At 40.8% G+C, this 19,250-nt stretch overlaps 1 protein-coding gene across 3 annotated transcripts in view; it reads right to left on the bottom strand.

The window, feature by feature from the left end:
• Nucleotides 1-1,144: 1,144 nt before the first annotated feature.
• MYH11 (myosin heavy chain 11) overlaps nucleotides 1,145-19,250 on the bottom strand; it is a 96,229-nt gene continuing 78,123 nt past the window's right edge. For 2 of the 3 annotated variants that reach the window (XM_083153293.1, XM_083153294.1), the window contains 15 exons: nucleotides 18,155-18,299; nucleotides 17,858-18,064; nucleotides 17,636-17,740; nucleotides 17,382-17,534; nucleotides 16,038-16,286; nucleotides 15,731-15,943; nucleotides 15,337-15,549; nucleotides 15,014-15,175; nucleotides 14,585-14,713; nucleotides 14,393-14,481; nucleotides 12,795-12,918; nucleotides 12,510-12,718; nucleotides 10,411-10,519; nucleotides 9,373-9,545; nucleotides 1,145-2,188 (listed from right to left, as the gene is read on the bottom strand). In XM_083153293.1, coding sequence (XP_083009419.1) covers nucleotides 2,047-2,188; nucleotides 9,373-9,545; nucleotides 10,411-10,519; nucleotides 12,510-12,718; nucleotides 12,795-12,918; nucleotides 14,393-14,481; nucleotides 14,585-14,713; nucleotides 15,014-15,175; nucleotides 15,337-15,549; nucleotides 15,731-15,943; nucleotides 16,038-16,286; nucleotides 17,382-17,534; nucleotides 17,636-17,740; nucleotides 17,858-18,064; nucleotides 18,155-18,299 — 2,422 coding nt within the window. In that variant the 3' untranslated portion in view covers nucleotides 1,145-2,046. Of the gene's footprint in view, nucleotides 2,189-6,637; nucleotides 6,671-9,372; nucleotides 9,546-10,410; nucleotides 10,520-12,509; nucleotides 12,719-12,794; nucleotides 12,919-14,392; nucleotides 14,482-14,584; nucleotides 14,714-15,013; nucleotides 15,176-15,336; nucleotides 15,550-15,730; nucleotides 15,944-16,037; nucleotides 16,287-17,381; nucleotides 17,535-17,635; nucleotides 17,741-17,857; nucleotides 18,065-18,154; nucleotides 18,300-19,250 lie in introns of all 3 variants that reach the window. The other variant, XM_083153295.1, reaches the window with a different exon arrangement.

The raw sequence follows: 19,250 nt of genomic DNA, 5'->3' as shown, positions 1-19,250 counted from the left end.
ACCGTCATTGACCATAAATTGTTTTAATTTAGTTTTGGAACACCAATCCAAGGCACCCAGTTTTGGAACTACTGGTCTATATATCAGTTCCTGCCCCAGTGGAGTTTACAATCCTATATTCCTTACCACATGTTGAGGCACGCACATTCACACTGATGTTCATGGTGTTAGGAGCCAATTAACCTACCTGCATGTTTTTGGTTTGAAGGAGGAAACCAACACAAGAATGGGAAGAATATACAAACTCCACACAGTTAGGGCCATGGTGGGAATCAAACCCATGACCTCAGTGCTGTGATGCAGTAATGCTAACCATTACACCGTCCATGCTGCAGTTTTTAAAATCGACATAGTCCATGCGACACCAAGCTTCAGCACCACAAGGAATCTCACAAGATCCATCAACTTGTGATCCAGTGCCTTTGTATCGAAGCTTGAAGAGAGATAAAAATACCAATCTGTTCATAACTGGCCTTTTTCAAACACCACTTCTAAAATGACAGGAGCTGACTTACTGGAGTTTTGTCTCTATTCAAGCTTTGATACATAGGCACCACAGTCTCAAAAGAGATCTTCAGCTCTCATTATGTGGATAGTCCGACCAGTGTTGTCTAGTGCCTGTCCGGACGGGATAAAGCCAACCTGATCGGAATGCATAAGGTTTGGAAGGATCGGGTTTAATCTGTTGGCAAGCACTTTAGTAAAATTTTCAGGTCAATATTGAGGAGGATATGGGTCAATAGTTACCAATTGAGAGTCCTTGTTGGGTTTAGGAATAACTGATTTTGGCCTTAATAGTTTCTGGATGAAAGGTATTTCCGTCCATAACTAAGTTAAACATTTGCGTGAGGTGAAGTTCTATAGCAGCTTTGGAAAGTCTTATAAGAAGACCATTGGGGGTTTGAGCAGGCAAGGAGGTTTAGATGTATTTTGGGCAGTGATAGTGGATATCTCTATCAACTGAAGTGTCGTCATTTGCTGTGCCATGGTGTAAATACCATAGGTAATAATTATGTAGCCTTCCATTTAATCAACTTGTTAGTAAATGTTGCCCCTTCTTTATTTTCCCCTTTCTATACCTCCATTGTATGTGCATTAAACTCATTATCAGCAAAGGTATAAAAAGCAAGTAAAACAACTCCTAGAGATTGCAATAAAATTGACCTTTATTAGAGAAGCCAAATCAAAAGACCTTGCACTTAAAAATATATTAGTAACACAAAGAGCTGGATTAAGAGTCCACTATTGTTAAAATCAAGGAAACACTCTTAAAATACCCTCTTTAATTTTACCCCTAAAATATGTGCAGCGAATAGAGAAGACCACTACAATGTAATCTGGTGCTTTATAATTTCAGTGGATGTGGCTTTGGCACAATCCGGGTGCAGCAGGAAACTGTGTTTAATAGATCTGGGTTTATTTTTAAACAAATATCTTCAATACTTGTGATCAGAAAGGCACTAAGTGCATGGAAAAAAAAAAGAAATCTTGAGCGTTAAGACACTTGTTTGTACACTGGATCATAGAAGGATATAGACTTAAAATATGGAGTCAATTCCTTTGTCAGCCAGCGTAGCCAGGGGGATGTCATTTTGCTAAGTTTACAGGGGTTTATCTAATTGACCACTTGTTACGCACATTCCCATTGGCCTGTTGCAGAATTTACAATCTTGTGTGGTGGAAACTGAAGAGACAGGATTCAATTTGCCCAAGAGGCAAAAAGTTCAGCACACGCTTACTGCTAGTAATGGCAAACCGGAGGGCTGAACCTTTGTCCTCTTTTACATAAGTGCTTGTGGCTGCCTCAGGAAATGCATTGCAACAGTTATTGTGCATAGAGCAGATGTTTTCATTGAAAAAGAGCATGACCTTCTGCATGGGCCCGGCTGCGGTAGTTACTTGGTCACTGTTTGTTGTATGTGCGCTGGTGGGTATACTCTTCATTGCCGGTACACCTGAAACAGTGTTGCAGGCATCTCGTGGATTGAAGGGGATAAATAAACTTGTGATAGAGTCCAAAGGCACGTGTTGTGACAATGAATAGGATTATTCGCTCGCTTTTGTTCCGTTGTAATCTGTTTCTCGCGTTTCCACATCCTCTTCAGACCCATCTCCTGCGTTCTCTACAGCTCTTCTGTTCCCTCCGGATCGCCGAGGAGGGGCGAATGATGCAGGTTCATTCCCCCGTCTGCCAGGCATAAGAACAACTGTTAAACTCTTATTTAGAGACCATTACACTATTTTATCCTTTGTTTTCTGATAACAGAGGAAACAAACATTTAGAATGCCTGAATCTCTGTCCCCAGCAATCACGATTTTGGGGAATATTTATCAAAGCTTGGAGAGAGAGAAAGTGGAGAGAGATAAAGCAGTATGAAATTTAGTTCCTGTTATTTTTCAAACCCCATCTGTAAAATGAGAGTTGGAAGCTGATTGTTTAGTGCTTTGGATCGTTACACTTTCTCCATGCTTTGATAAATACAACCCTTAATATTTAAAGGGATCTCAGATCTCTTACGGTTGTCACTTCCTAATTTCACTGATCAGTAGAAAATTCTAGTAGATTAAATGTTTGTCCTTTTATTATTTTGTTCATTAAAATCTTGTGAAATTTTCACCTTTATTGTGTAGATCATCGGTGATGCTTCTACAATCCACCCTGGTACTTCCATGTTAATTACATAAGCTCTCTGCATATAGCATGTTACATGAAAAGTGAACATGATAGAAAATGATGCATGCAGCTAATTTAGATATGTAGTTTATACCCTTTTCAAGTAATTCTTTTTATTTGTCTGTGCCACGTTTATCACAATGTATGCCATTTTTAATCCTGGAAAGACTGACTTTTAATTAAGTTAAATTTTTTACTCTTTTCTTCCTGCACTTTAAAGCTAGCTGACTTGTTTCTGCCGATATTTCATTTGTCTAAGTCAGGGGTAGCCAACTCGAGACCTACCAACAGTTCACATTTTCCAGCTCACCTCGCTGCTGCAAAGGTGCACTCATTACTGACTGACACATTTTAAAAGATCCACAGATGGAGCTAATTACTTCACTTGTGATTCTGTGAGGAGATCTGGAAAACATTCACTGTTGGTAGCTCTCGAGGACTGGAGTTGGCTAACCCTGGTCTAAGTCTTTATGTCTCATAATTATCAGGTCATACTGTTGATAACTTGAAAGGTTTGTAGGCCTATTTATAAACCTTTTTTCCCAGTCAGAAAATGCTGTAAAAACGGCAGCATGCACTAATCGTGCAAAAAGCTAACTAACTCTGCAGACTACATTTTCACTGTTGATTTAAAGGGTATAAACCGCTTTATAACGGGTGCCGGATGGGATCCCGACAGTCATTTACCCGACGTCGGCATCACGACTGTTAAAACACCGGCAGACGGGTTCCAGACGGCCACCGGCTATTCTCCCTCATGGGGGTCAATGACCCCCATAGAGGGAGAATAGAATAGATGGCGAGTGTAGTGAGCCACCGTGCCCGCAGCGTGGCAAGCGCAGCTAGCCCACAAGGGGCCTTGTTGCGCTCGCCATGCTGTCTGAGTCTGGCCAGTCAGGATCCTGACTGTCGTAACCCTATACCACACCCTTTATAACTATGGAGGCATTCTTGCAGGAGAGGGATCGTACAACCCCTCTCCCACAGCTTCTCTCCGTGCCAGAAACTTACCCTGTGTTCTCACGTCCACTTTCCCTGCAAGTTTCATTTTTAAAATGGAAGGCACATTTTTGTTAACAATAAAAAAAAAGTCAGCTGAGATACAGGGGAGTATTCAGAAATAGCAGCCAGTACTGAATACTTTGATTGTTTAAAAACACATAGGCCCCAATTAGGCTGTCCTCTATTAATAGGAATATTATTCCAAGCTAAGGAGCCCATGTCACCACAATGTGTGCTAGGTAATCATTATTAGATTCTTTATTATTAGATTCTAGTATAGAACCTCTTGGCTAATTTAATAGCGAGCAGCAAATAATGCATTATTCAGGAAATGTAATGTCAATAACATACCTCCCAACATTCGGTTGTGGTGATGAAGGACTGTGCTATCGGAAAATGTCTATAGAAAAGGAGGCTTGGTTGGACTTGTGGCGCTGCCACGAGGTCATGCCCCTGTTTTCACCGCTGTGGGGGCATGCCCAGCAGCTCCATGAGCTGCTGACTATGCCCCCAGCCCCTCTGGCTGCAATAAATAGACGCTGTGCGGATGACAGGGGAGGACTCCCAACTGTCGCCCCCTCTGCCACGGGACACTGTCAGCCGCGGGAGGGACGCTGGAAGGTTCCGGAATACTGGGACGTTCCCGCGATAAGTGGGACAGTTGAGAGTTATGCAATAATTTAGTGATCAGTGAAATAATTGGATATTTGTATTTAAGTAGAAATCCCCTTTAAATATATGTATCTGTATCAGAACCAGTAGAAAACAGATACAGCGCATATACATTGTACACGATCCCCCTGTAATAGGATAGAAGTGGATTAGTGTGGAAGTACATTTATTTTGACAGTGACAATATGTTATAATGATAAGTCTTACATTCTCGCCTTGTTAAAAAAAGAATATACATTTACTGCATGCATTTTGTATTTGATGATAGTCATGTTACTGGGTTGACCATGCAAATGGGTTTTCCAATGCAGTTAATAATATGCAGTATTAGCAGGATGTATTGCGAGTTACCTTCTCTCACCTATATCATGACAAATAAAGTTGTTGGTAAAATAATGTTAAGGTTTAAAATGAGCTAATTAACAGGATCATATCCCTGACATTATTCATTATTATCAGAATTTTTTGTTGCTTTGCATTATATAAAAGTACTAGATACTGTAGGAAATATCAAAGCCCATTGAAGTCACATGGTTTGAAATCAGAGGTAGATATAGAGACTTTTTAGCAATTTCAGTAGAGCAAAGAGTATTTTTGAAGAAATCCGTAATGTTGCCAATATCCATACAGTCTCCGATTAGTCAGGCACCCTGGATAATGTACAATGCAATAAACTCAATGTACTTTTTTCAGATCTTCAGAAAATATGCTGTGTGGGAAGTTCAGTACCAGTTGAAGACACCCATTCACCTGAATCAGTGTGGCAATAGCTGGGTTTTACAGCAGCCCGATCGCGCACTTTTGAGCAAATGGTATGAGATGCAGTGCTGTTGCCAGCATTTAAAAGATGCTGCAAAGGCAATTTGTACCCTTCATCAGGAATTCAGTTCCCACCTACATGTTAGTGTATTAGCACTTTGCAGACCATTTTTTTATCTAATCAAGCATCCCCAATTGGATGTGTATTGAGAATAGTGCTAACCAAAACGTATTATCTTAGGGTGCACACGTACACTAGGGCGAGTTCTCCGAGGGGGGTCCCCCTTGAACCAACCAGAAACTTCCTGGGTGGCAGGACTGCAGTCAGTTTGCATAGAATATATATCCTATGCAATCCCAGCCAAGCCTGTTGATAAATCTATCGTGCAGTGGGTGCGATTATCAGGCTTCGATGCGATGTGCACGGGACCGCGCATCGCAGTGCATCTTGAGGTCAAACACATGCGATTTGGTCACTTTTGATCCAATTTCTCGCCGGAATTAAATGAAAAGTTACCAAATTGCCTTGGAATCACCCGAATATAAGGGCACCTTTAGAAGCATAATGCATACATTTTTTCAAACCTATTTTAATCATATTGCACTGTTCTCCCTGTTCCCTATTAGGCATATGACTTCTACTGACTTCAGATACGGGGGGTTATTCAGACCTGATCGCTGGGAGGCGAGTGTGTGCCGGCTGGCTAATAATCGAACGACTGCGTATGTGTTGTAGAAATGTAGCACACATCACTTTATGTGTATGCAACAAAGCGATGGTGATTTGCGGTCGAGTGCGTCACTATTGCCCGCTCAGATCTTAACACATGCAGACAAGACCAATATTTATCTTGCCTCCGGCCAACTGGTACGAACCTACGCCACTGCATAGGTATCCTTAAAACCTGGACGGCAATTTTGGAGTTTGGGAAACTCTGCTATAAAACATTACTTCCAAATACGAGGGATAATAATGGCCTTATAATAATCCAGGGTGCCTGGATATTGTCAACATATGCAGAATTTGCCTTTCAAAACAATCTCTTTTTTCACCAACAATTTCTGATTTTCCATTTCCAAATGAAGTACAGTTAATTCTGCTTTACTAGTGTTCCTCATCATGCATGACTGAGACATTCCAACATGACAATGGAGAGACTGACGTGTTAGTTACGTGCCATATACTGTCTGTAGTATGTCTATAGAAGTGGGGAACGTTAGTCTTCATAATATAAATATTCCCTTATGAATTAGATGTCCAAGCCTTCAGATTTTGCAGGGAAAGGGTGGGTGTTTAAAGACACATTGCATGTTTCATATTTCCCAACGTGCTACTCCAATTGTATCTATTGGAAAAGAAAAGTATTGTTCTTATAATGAGCGTACTCTTTCTGTGTTCTAAGCACAATCATCTTTTATGTGGTTTCCAAATAATTAGCGCTTGAGACATACAATGTGTTTTTAAAACAAGGAGCTTAAGGTGGAAATTTGCCCGACCAAGAGGAGCTGCAAAATTGAAGGCGTTGGTACCTGCTTAGTCATTGCGTAGTGTCCTGTGTCCCTCTGAAACAGAAAGTCTGCAGCTGTTATACTAGCACATCATAAAGAAGAACAAAACAAGTACAATTACATTTAAGTACACATTCTTTTGTATTTATGCCCTTTTAGCTGTATTGTGGCTCTTTTTATAAAAACCTTTGGGGAAAAAAACCACAAACATTATAAAACAAACCGTTCCTTTATAGTTTTGTATGGTATTGCAATTTAATCAAACTCAATCTATAACTGGTCCTTAAACCAGTTTAATTAGATAATTCTTTAATATCTTAGGAGGAATATATCGCTCAGATTGTCTGGTGTGTACCCATGATAGCGCACTCCTGTCCACAGTCATCGGGTTCATCATATCTGATGTTCTGCACATCAGATGTGACGTTGGTATGCATTCTAAATGTGGCAGTGAATGATATATTGTTCAAAGTGTATTGGTGACGGATGTATTATTATAGGGCTTTCCAAACCGGTCCTCAGAATCTACCAATAGTTTGATTTTCCAGACCACCTAGATGGTGCACAGGTGTAGTCATTACTAACCACATTTTCAAACATGTTCTGCATTCATTCCTAACTGACACATTCTACAGACCACCAGAAAATTTGAGGTCACCTTGATGTGGTTGGTGGGCTAGTATTTCTTGGCCAATAAATATTCCAAGAACCCCAATTTACTGCTCTACATGAAATAGCAGAGCTTAATATTATAGAGTGTGCATCAGGCACCACATGTCTTTCTTTATAGAACTACAGGTCCCAGCATGATGGCACCTCGTGATACATGTATATTATTAGGATGTGCATTTCAAGACACCGCCCCCCCATACATTCTACAGACCCAAAGGTAGCCTTGAAAACTAAAACTGTTGGAGGATCTTGAGGACCAGTTGGGACACCTCTGTATTATTACATTGGTATGTACGAAATGTCGATATTGATGGCGGTGAGCGATTAAAAACATTCATATAGCTCTGTAACCAGGAGGAATTTGTACTAATAACCACACACTGATAGAAAATAAAATGTTCCCATCCCACCTTGAGGGGTAGCTGTATGAACGTGATACGGAGGAGGAGTGAGCCAGAGGAGAAGTGGCCCATGGCAACCAATCAGCACTGAAGTAACATCTATAATTTGCATAATATAAAATGCCGTGGGCCACTTCTTCTCTGGCTCACTTATCCTCCCTTATGACTGCTTTATACATCTACACCAAGTTCCCAACATGGGAGAGATTCTGGTGATAACTAGCTGCTCCTGTACGGCATAGATTGCACTGCTGCAGCCAATGGGTGGAGATAGAGCACCGCCCAGGCTAATAAGCATGTTACATAGGCTTGTCTAATATTTCTATCAGTATGTAGTATATAAAATAAAAACAAACAAGAAGACGTCATCCTTGTGCTAACAGGTCCTTTATATGTGCTAGGAATACGTTCCAGTACGGTACTTCAGGGCTTGCAGTAATTAAGAGTACACGCAGTGTATATTCATTGACAGACCCATCTCACCACTGAATGACTTACAGGCACTCCTTCCTGATCACATGATCTTGTACATCTTGTATGTCTTCCACATGGAGTCATGATGTCACACAGTATCGTATTAATCCGTATAAAGCATCGCCTAGCCATGGTCTGCACAGCACCAATTTATAACTAGAGAATAGTTGTTGTTTTTATCTAACTCTCCTTAGTAACCTTAACATGAGCCCACATACTGCGCCTCTGATGGTACTATTACATAGAGTTCTATGTGTGGAGCTCAGAAGTACAAAAGATCGTCTCCGGAATACCTAGCCCAATAATCTCATAACCAACTCTAAATTTCCCAAAATCAACAAGTACCTTTAAAAAAATATATTTATATTTCATGTACATATAATGGCTTTACTTTAAATATGGCTGTTCAGAAATTGTCATGTAAAAGCCTATTATGAGTCCAACCAACGCTATCTCGATAGCAGTTTCCGGGGGTTTCCGTTCCATTAACAAGTGACAACAGTTGAATAGCTCTCTGGTTACATAATAATGTTCGGTAGAATTTAGCTTGACAGAAATACTTTGTTACTACTCAAACTTTATGTCTTCTACCATACATGGTAAAGTAAAGGACAAGATGTCAGATATGGTTGGCACAGTATACTGGCACACTCAATTCCCCTGATAATGTGGTCTAATAAGGGATTGGAGTGACCACAGTGTGGAATAATAAACAGTACTGTCCTAAAATGCCCCAATGCTTAACCATGTGATACATAATGCTCTTTCATCTCCACCCCTGTTCTCACACTCATAAATGTCTTTTGGTTTCATTGTTCAGAAGGTAAATTAAGGTACCATTACATACAATAAATACAGGGGCATTTTATAGAACTCCTAAGACTATTAGACTTCTAATCAGGCCAATTGCTAAATGTTATATCTCTTTATTTTCTTGTAGCTAGTACAACTTGTGTTCTTTAACTACAAGTTAAGAGCCACAAATGCCCAACTAATAGACTGGCTGGATAAATAATATTCCTGCCTTGGCAACACTCAGGATATTGTCAACTAGATCAAAACAACTGAATTTAAGTAACACATTTGAAAGTTTGAATCATTCATCCCTATTAATTGTCTTCTTGACTTTGACCTGAGTGCCTTTATTTTACCAATGGTACCACCTTTAGCAAAAAGAAGCTCAGAAGTCAGTGAATTTGGATCTCTCACCTGAGTTTGGTCTTAAGCCCACCAAGCTCCCTGGTCATTGCCTCGTTACTCTCCGTGGCCTCGTCCAGCTCTCTCTGCAATTTTCTGCGGGAAGCATTGAGTCGTTGTGTTTCTTCCTCAGCCTCCTCCAGCTGTCTTTTCAGTTGTTTCTGTTTTACATTTCCCTTTTCAGCCTAAAATGAAGAAAAATGGATTTAGACAGAACCCAGTTATTGTCCAGAACCTGGATGACAGACAGAATAAGTCCAGATTTAGCTGTCATGTTGGTTAAGGAATAACCCTCCCTTATTAATATAGAATATATAGCTAAAATGCCTAATTGCAGGTTCTTTTGCACCCCCAGTGTGCATGTACCTAGTCACAGGAGAGGTCTCTGTATGATAGGATTGCACCTCGGTGGGCAGAGAGAAGGAGGTGCAGTGGTGGGAAGAAACCTGAGTCTGAGATGCGAATAAGATGCAAACGTTAAAGACATCTGCATATGAGTTACAAAACATTAGGAAACTTAGGGGGTAATTCAGGTTGGATCACTGTAAGACAAATTAAGTCTGGAGATCGCTGTTGCGGGTCTGCGCATGCGTTTAGGCTAAAATACGCACGTGCAGACCCGATGTGTGAACGCTTTTGGTGAGTATTACACTCGCCGGGTATTCGCACGGGCAGGGGAGGGAAGGGGTTGGAGAGAGGCGGCCCTATGAAAATGCTGGGCGTTCCCCTGGGAACGCAGGTGAGCCGGTGCCTGCTGAAGGTGAGCGGCTGACATCACATGACTTTAGCGCTTGCCCCCTGATTGGCCATCTCCAGATCAGCCTGACCTTTATCTGCGAGCAGGCAAAAAGTTATTAGATGGTCGGCAACCATGGAAGTTTTTTTCCCCCGTACACCCACATTCGAATGGATGTGTAAGAGTACACATCCATTCAGATGCCGGCATGGGAATTCATGCAGCAGGGGGCTGCAGGTCATTTGCTCGCCTGGTGGGCTGAGTTTCCAAGCTTGCTAAGCAGCAAAAACATCATACCATACTGCAGAGCTTACCTGTTCCTTATACTGCTCCGCCTGCTTCCTCTCATCTTCAACTTGCAGAAGAGCTTCCTTAAGCTTTTTGTCTTTTTGACGTAGAGATTTCACTGATGTCTGCTTGTCTCTGTAATGAGTGACACAGATCCCTATGTAAACTGTGTGGGATGCAACACTAACGACTGGTGTACAGTAGGAGGAATGGTCGGGACATTAACCAGCTGAGTAATGACAAACCAACTAACAAGTCATATAGTCATGGGAGCCAAATATTTGGGTATAATAGATTACCCCCATCCTCCATACAAGGGTCTGGAATTGCTTTCATAGATCCGGTTAGTGGCTGGGGCAGTACAAATATTGAAGGTGCTCAAGAACCCACAGCCAGGTATGGATTAGCTCACAGACCATGTCTAAGGAGACGGGCAATAGGTCCACACCAAAAAGTTCAAATTGCACTAGGCCGACAGTAACAAAGGTCATGAATCTTTAAGGGTTTTTTTGTGTCAATATCGACACCTGAGCATGTGGATCCCCAATTAGCTTAGTCCCGCAGTGGTTCCCAAACTGTGTGCCGTGGCTCCCTGGGGTGCCTCGGGACACATGCAGGGGTGCCGCGGCTTGGTGGTCCAGGACAAAGTCAAATTATTAATGGTAATTATTTAGGAGCAAAACCAGTGCTGGGGGCTGCCAATCATAGAATGTGTACAAACAGAAGCAAATCCTGCCCTTTACCACATAACTGACCCTAAGAATCGCATATAAACCCAATCTAATAAATTTTTTTGGACCTGGGGGTGCCGTGAAAAAAAATTCTGATTCTCTAGGGTGCCGTGAATCAAAAAACATTGGGAACCCCTTGCTTAGTGCATACCCACGTATGGCTCGGAACACTTTACTCATCCCAATCGGAGTCCACATGAATGATACAGCATGAAAATCATGAACAACTCATGGCAAACTTTTTCCATGTCGACTTTTTGCTTGTGTCAACCCTATGTCCATGTTTACTTAGTGCATGCCAACCTTTGGTGCCGACCTATTACTAGAATAAAATAGTTTTCTCACAGCATTTCCTATTATCCTTTGTAAGGATTACTGCTTAGAACCATAGGGGTCGATCCTATTTATTGGATTGACCCTTTAATCTCTGTCTGTATTTTGACTATGTACTGATCCTTGGGCCCTCAATTAACAATGATAGAGTAACAGGGGAATTCAATTAGCCACAGGGTTTATCAGGTTAAATTCCTGGAGCCATTCAATTATATCCTGCAGTAAGCTCCACATCCTGCTTTAAGCACTATGCCTAATGTGCAGTAAGGCATACTGTAGATTCCAAATTAAGGAACTATGCAGATACAGTATCATGCAGAAAGCCTGATAATCCCCAAGGATTCACTTGACATGGATTTTTGTTTGCACCCTCATAAGGATTTACCAGGTGCTGTAATTGAATAGCTCTGGGCATTATAGAAATTGATCATCAGAGCATAACAGAACCCATAAAGTGATGTTAAAAAAAATCTGAGCTACTTGTGTCCCTTTTACACTGTCTCTTATAATCAGCACAATCAGTTCTCAATCATGGGCTGACTCATTTTCAGATCGCCACCATATTACCAAAAGAATTCTGCTGTGCTAAAGACTCCATCTTCTCTTCTTCTCTCTTTCCAGCTATTACATGATGTTACACTCTCATTTTACCATATAGCAATCAGAAAAAATATATGTATCTCAGGTCAATGACTCCTTACAGTATATCTCAAAACCAGTAAGTGATATTTTGCAACTCTGCATCACTATGTGCAAGCAGTATATACTCACCAACTGGTGAGCTGTATGTTGTGTATACAACAGTGTGTACGGCTGTACCTGTTATACTTCAATAAATCAACACCACTTGTTAAGTAACTGGGCTGTTCGTAGTTTGATACATCTACTGGTGGGTGCCTTTATATATCGCCTGCACACACATCATTACCTACATTCTTCACAATATTGAACAAACACTATTCTTGCTGGACATTTGCACTAAGCCATCGACTTGTAATAGTGACTGACCCTAAATATACTGTTTCCTCCATGGATATTTACTACTTGCCGGCACAACCTACCTGGCTTCCTGCTCTAACTGTTCCTCCAGCTGAGAGATCTTGGCTTCCAGAGCAGTGATGCTGGATTTGAATTTGGACTTGACAGTGCCCTCCATTTCTTGCAGTTTGCTCTTGAGTTCTTTGTTTTGTCTCTCCAGCTGCTGGCGTGCGCTCTCGTTCTTCTGTGTAGTACTGCGCTCAGCTGCCAGTTCATTCGCCAATTGCTCTGCCTGCAAAAGAGATGGACATGGTCTATTGCAGCCAGTTTCTTTCTAATTAAATAAGGATCAGTGTTGTGGTACCTACCTGCTGCACTGCTTTCCTCATCCTGTCACTCATGCCCTCTATGTTACTCTGTTCCTCTTCCAGCTCCTCTTCTAGCTGAGTAATTCTGGCCTCCAGGCGGCGCTTGTCATCCTGTAGAGTGGATCTAAGTACATGAAATCAATGATTCTGTAAATTTCTGTTCTCCCTTATTGTATTTCAATACTTACATACTGCTAAATAAAACATGATATAGATGGTACTTTGATAAAACACACAGAAAGATGTCAGAGACAACATGGGCTGACTGACTGTATGGGATTTAAGCCCAGTTGTCCTTATCAGTCCAATCATAGCCCCTCTACATTTTTGGCTGAAACATGTCCCGGGTTTCTTGTGAAACATATGGGCTCCAGGGTAAGTTCCCGGACCTATGTATTTTAGCAAAAATGCTCCATACACATGGGGCAACTGTGCCTTTGTGCTGAGCGATCTAGTTAAGTACAGATTGCTCAGCACACACCTCTGCTCCAGCAATATGTCACAATCAGTGTTCTCTGGTGATAGAACATTTACAATGACTAGATATATACTGCAGGGTTAAATGATATTGCCTGGCAATAGTGACACGCGGGACCACGCATCGCCATTCCTATGGGGCATACACACTGAGCAATTTGTGCTTAATTTCTAAGCCATCTAGCCAGATGGCTTAGAAATCAAGCTCAAATCTCCCCGTGTGTATGCCCCATAAGGCCTGGTTATCGGTACTAGGTATGCAAAGTGTAATTCCCAATAAGTGCCAGCTTGTTAGAACTAGTTGAATAGCCCCCGGGGGATTAATTAGTCATGGAATTAATTATACAATCTGGTTTATTTATATTGCTTTCTTTTTATGGGGGGAAATGTTAAACATATGTATTGTAAGTCAGAAAATCTTACAGCTATCAATATACATTTTGTACATTTCTCTAGGAATCCCACCCCTTCCTGGAGGCATAAGGCTAAATGTAAGACTATGGCTATTGTAGTACACCAGACCGGATAATCTATAGCCACTAGAAATATAGTTTAACAACAAGACCTATGTGCAGCGCCTGTATATTCCTAGTAACTCCTTCAAACCAGAAATGTTTCATTATAAAGAATAAAGCATACCTCCCAACTGTCCTGTTTACCAAGGGAACGTCCCGGTTTTTGGGGACGGTCCGGCAGCCCGCCTGGGGCCAGCAGTGTCCCACGGTGGGGGGGGGGGGGGAGTTGGGAGTCCCCGCTGCTACCCGCTTGTCACCGGGGAATAGACGATGTGCGTATGTGCACAGCATCTATTCCCTGCAGACAGAGGGGCAGCAGCAGCAAAACGGGGGCATGGCCTCGCATGAATGATGCAATTTGAAGGCCATGCCCCCTCACAGCGAGGCCACGCTCCACCGCATGCAAAGGTCCCGCTGGTCCACCAATGACAGTTGGGAGGTATGATAAGGATTGCTCATTCTCGTACAAAATATATTTTGTGTGAAACTCAATACAGAGTGTTAACTGCCAAGAAACCATCTCCTGAATTAATGCAATGCTAGGAAGGTTACACTATGTTTAATCCAAAAAGTATATAATAACTAGGCCTTTGGCTCTATCCTTACTTTCCAGATGCACTTCCTGCAAGTTCTTCTGCCAGTTCCTCCTTCTCCAATTCAGATTGCTTTCTTGCTCTCTCGGCAGCAGCCAGTTCCTAGGAGAATAAATACCATCTATGAGGTTCTGGAACTATTTATAATGTGTTCTCATGCAACAATTGTTTAGTTTTCTTTCAAAGAAAAGATGACCTATTTTACCTCTTGAAGTTGCATAAGTTCAGCTTCTAAGTTCTTGGCCTTCTTCTCATTCTCTCTTGCAGTGGCAAATATCTCCTCCCTGGCTGCACGAGCATCATCAAGATCTCTTTGGAAGTCTTTCGTCTGAGCCTGAAATAAATTAAACATTTAATAAAACCCTGCATACGTATTATGTAATATGTACGTAGTAATGCCACCTCAGTTAAAGTAACTATTTTGTACTTTGCATATTGAACATAGATTACAGGGGAACATTATTGTAAGCATAATCAGTAGTCAATTAATCTTAGGGGGGGGGGGGGGTTGAACTCAATGGACGTAGGTCTTTATTCAACCTTACTTACTATGATTAACCATTGTGTATACTATAAAACATGCTAAATTATTTTATGGCTATATGTTGTAATTAGCTTTTCGGATAATACTAACCTGTAACTTTCTAAGTTGTTTGATAGCTTCATCCCGACCTTTGTTGGCAAAGTCAACTTGTCCTTCTAAGTCCTTAAGGTCAACTTCTAACTTCTTCTTGGCTGCAGCTGCTGCGGTTCTCTGTTTCCGCTCATCTTCCAGTTCTGTTTCATACTCATGAACCTTGGAAAAGGAAAATGTTTATCACCCAAGTTGATTATACAATCTTACAAAGTCACTTCTGGTTAACAAAGATTGCAAAATTCCTATAATCCATCAAAGTCTAGTAATCTTAATTAAACAAAGTATTATACATTATGTCCTTTGTCATGTAAATTAGTCACCTGTTTAACCAGCTGTCTTCTCTTCTCCTCATTCTGCTCATCTCTACCTTGTAAATCTCTTTCAAATTGTGCTTTCAGAGCCTGCATGTTGACTTCTAACCTAAGCTTGGCATCTTCTGTTGCCTGAAGCTCATCTTCAAGCTCCTCTAACTGTGTCTTCATCTCTTCAACTTGTGTTTCCAGAGCACGCTTGTTTTTCTCCAAATCATGGACCTGCAGAAAAAAAAAAAATAATTCCACCATTACGTTTTACATGGCGATTAGCTATTTAAAACTTTGTTTATGTTAGATTAGTATCTAGGATTTTTTACTTGTTTAAATAGAAATTAAATAGCTTGTGAGAGCTTTAATTATACACTGATCATCATTCATTAACATGGAAGGTGGCACTTACATTCTTGCCTACATCATCCTTGGAGCTGACTAAGTCCTCCATTTCAGCCTTCAGTAGTTTATTCACTCTCTCAAGTTCTTCTTTGGATTGTAAGGCTTCATCGAGAGCTCTGGCAAGTGCTAATGCTCTTGTTTCCTTCTCTCTGGAGTCCGCTTCAGCTCTGTCTCGCTCATCTGCAAATTTTGAAGAGATGTTTTTCTCCTCTGCCAACATCTGTAAGAAAGAAATGATAATCAGCCACATATTCATGAACCTATATATTAATATATACATATATATAGTGTCATTTGCAGCCATCATAACACACCTGATCAAACTTCTTTTGCTTTTTCTCCAAGCTGGACACAAGTTGGCGCTGATTCTCCAAGTCCACTACAAGGTCATCGAGCTCCTGCTGTAGTCTGGTCTTGGTCTTTTCCAGTTTGTCATAAGCAGCAGCCTTTTCCTCAAACTGTTGGGTCATGCCCTCAATGTCTCTCTGGAACTTCTTCTTGCCTTCTTCCATTGCCTCTATAGTAGTAACAAACTCTTGCATTTTTCTCTTGGAATCTGAGAGCTGAAACCAGGAAGTAGGGAGTGCATGATAAGCTGGGTAATTGATGTATTGTTTGTTAAAAGGCATTTCGGGTCACTGATTATTGGTATGTGGCAACCTACTGTCCAGGATCAATAGTTTCTAATCATGACAGATGTGTGCATAGCGTGGGTCAGAACTTGCATTACTAGAGTCAAGTAACATTACAGAATATTTTACTAACATCACTATCTCCACAACATTCTGCTGTGTATGTAAAACATGCATGTGTCAGTTGTGTAATTTGAGCAGTTCTAGTTGCAGAGAAAGTTCAAATGTAAAAACACCCAGAATACAGATTTATTTCCATGGGCCTTTCTGGAATAGTGGACACACTTTTTTATAAAAGTACTGTATGTATCTTGTTTGCAGTACCAGTTGCAGGCAAAGGGAACAGTTAATGATAACCCTATAACACATAAATTATGTTATTAAAATGGGATTATATCACATTCCTGGACGATATACAATGTGGTGTGTGGATCAAATCAAATGCGCCCTGTCCCAGCAACCTATTTTTCCTCCAGCTGCTTCAATCAACCAGCAGTAATTAGGAACAAAAGAAAAGGAAGATATGGAGGATAAGTCACAGGCGCTATAGGTTAGATGTATGAATCACAATGACCGGACATTGTGATTCATAATAGGTTAGATGTATGAATCACAATGTCCGGTCATCACATTCCTGTTGCTCTGGTAATTGGACTCAAATACAAGTAATATAATGAGATAATGCACGAATAACACATTCCCAGGCCTATATGCCAACATAGTGGATGACTTTCTAAGCATACGCACTTACTTACAGGCCAATCGATGTGTCTTAATATCATTTGAATTTGCCTGCACTGCTGTGATGTCAGTACCTACAGGTACTGTGGTCAGCGGGTCATCTGTACACACAACCATACATGCCAATTTGTCTGCCATATATATTGGCCTCAGCTGTGCTGCAAGACCAACGTGAAATATCTATGAACGATGTCATGCATAGCTGCTTATGCACTACATATATATAAACCTTTTTAATAGAATGGGCAATACACATGAACTCTTACATTATACTGGATCGATTACCTGAATATTCAGTGTGGAGATGTGACGTTCCAGGTTCTGTTTGGCCTCCACTTCCTCATCTAGCTGTTCCTGGATACTGTTCTTCTCATCCTCTACCTGACGGAGTTTTGTAGCCACATTCAGCTTCTGTCGAGTCTCTTCTTGTAACAACTCCTACAGAACCAAATCCATTGGTCAATGTCTTCTCAGAATGCACATGCCTAAGATTGTGCAATAAGAATCTATAGATATATAGTTAAGGTAGAACTACTTACCTGACTGTCCTGGAGCTGAGATCCCAAACTTGCAACATCTTTGGAAAGCTTAATGGACTTGGTCTCTGCTTCGCTGAGTAGAACAGTAACATTTTCCAGCTCCACCTACAGATAAAGGACACTTGTTTTATAGTAAGCATTGGCAGCTACAATACATTGAGAATGGTGGGGGTTTTTTAGAAGAGAAAGAGCCTCAGTACATTTTATTTTGCACCTCCCTACCTGTATTCGGTATGATTTTTCTGTCAGCTCATTTCTGGCCCGTTCCCCTTCAGTGTACTTAGACTGCAGCTCCTGCAATTGGACTTCAAGTTTCTTCTTCTTGTGCTCTACATCCTGCTTGGCCTGGTTTAGTGATCGGATTTCTACTGTGAGCTCAGAGTTGTCCTTCTCCAAACCTTGCTTGCTCTTTTCCAAGTTGATTTTAACCTAAGGGCAGGGAAGTTGTGACCACGTTAAGTTACATTGGGCATCTAATGAATGCCCTTATATTTAGTGCTACATAATAAGACCTATTACCCTTTTCACTTGTTCTAGTTGTTCTGTTATCTCTTCAAAAGCTTGAGTGTGTTTCTGTCTCATCTCTTGGACCTGAGCTTCATGCGTTCTTGTCTCTTCTTCCAAAGCTCTCTTCAAGACTGTTACCTCCTGTTCTCTCTTTGCTCTGTAAATGCAATTGTCATGTTTACTCTCAATGTAAAATGCACTTTAAGCCTAAAACTTATTACTATTATTGCTTTTATTGTCTATAATTATAGACATAATTCAAGAATAATCGATAAGCATTATGTTATAACAACCCAAACAATAACAGAATTTTAAGGTTAGATTTACTAAGGAGTGGGTTGTCAAGCTGCCAATCATAGATGCCTTTCATACATTAAAATGGTAATTAAAACCAAATGCTAAACATGCCCGGTTAAGCATTTATTGCAATTGTCATTTTAATATTATCTGTCAAAGCTGCCAATGATTGGCAGCCTTGACAATCTGCCCCTTAGTAAATCTACCCCTTAGAGCAGGGCTGGGCAACAGTGGCCCTCCAGCTGTTGATGAACTACACATCCCAGGATGCTTTGCATTAGTTTTGCTATGTGGCCATGCTGAACCTGATGCAAGGCATGCTGGGATGTGTAGCTCATCAACATCTGGAGGGCCGCTATTGCCCAGCCCTGCCTTAGAGTAAGTGTCATGGACTCTAAGAGATGGATGTAGATGGATTTTTAAATAAAGGATCATAAATAAATAAGAAATGGCTCTTAGACATTTTCAAAAATGGTGTTATCTTTTTTTACTTCAAATTTCAGATACAAATAGATGAGTAGGGGGTTTGAAGAGGATTTCTTTGGGGGGGAAATGGCAAATTACTAATAGCTTGTGAAGAGACAAGGAAAACATAAGAAAAAATCCATGAAAACAATAATAAAACATAATTATTATGCTCCACAACCTCTAATTGTTCAATGAATAGAATAGCTAGTTTTAGATAAAGCATCCATTTTGATATTTTTTGTGAATACTCATACTTTATCTACTGGACATAAATGGTATGTTGACCAACTATGTCTATGCCCTAAATTGTAGTTTCGTGAACATAACTCTAGTGAGCGAACTA

Source organism: Crinia signifera, chromosome 7 (assembly GCF_055691185.1).
Source record: "Crinia signifera chromosome 7, ASM5569118v1, whole genome shotgun sequence".
NCBI classification, from domain to species: domain Eukaryota; kingdom Metazoa; phylum Chordata; class Amphibia; order Anura; family Myobatrachidae; genus Crinia; species Crinia signifera.
Note: the sequence above shows the minus strand (reverse complement) of the source record. Positions and strands in the feature narration are given on the sequence as shown.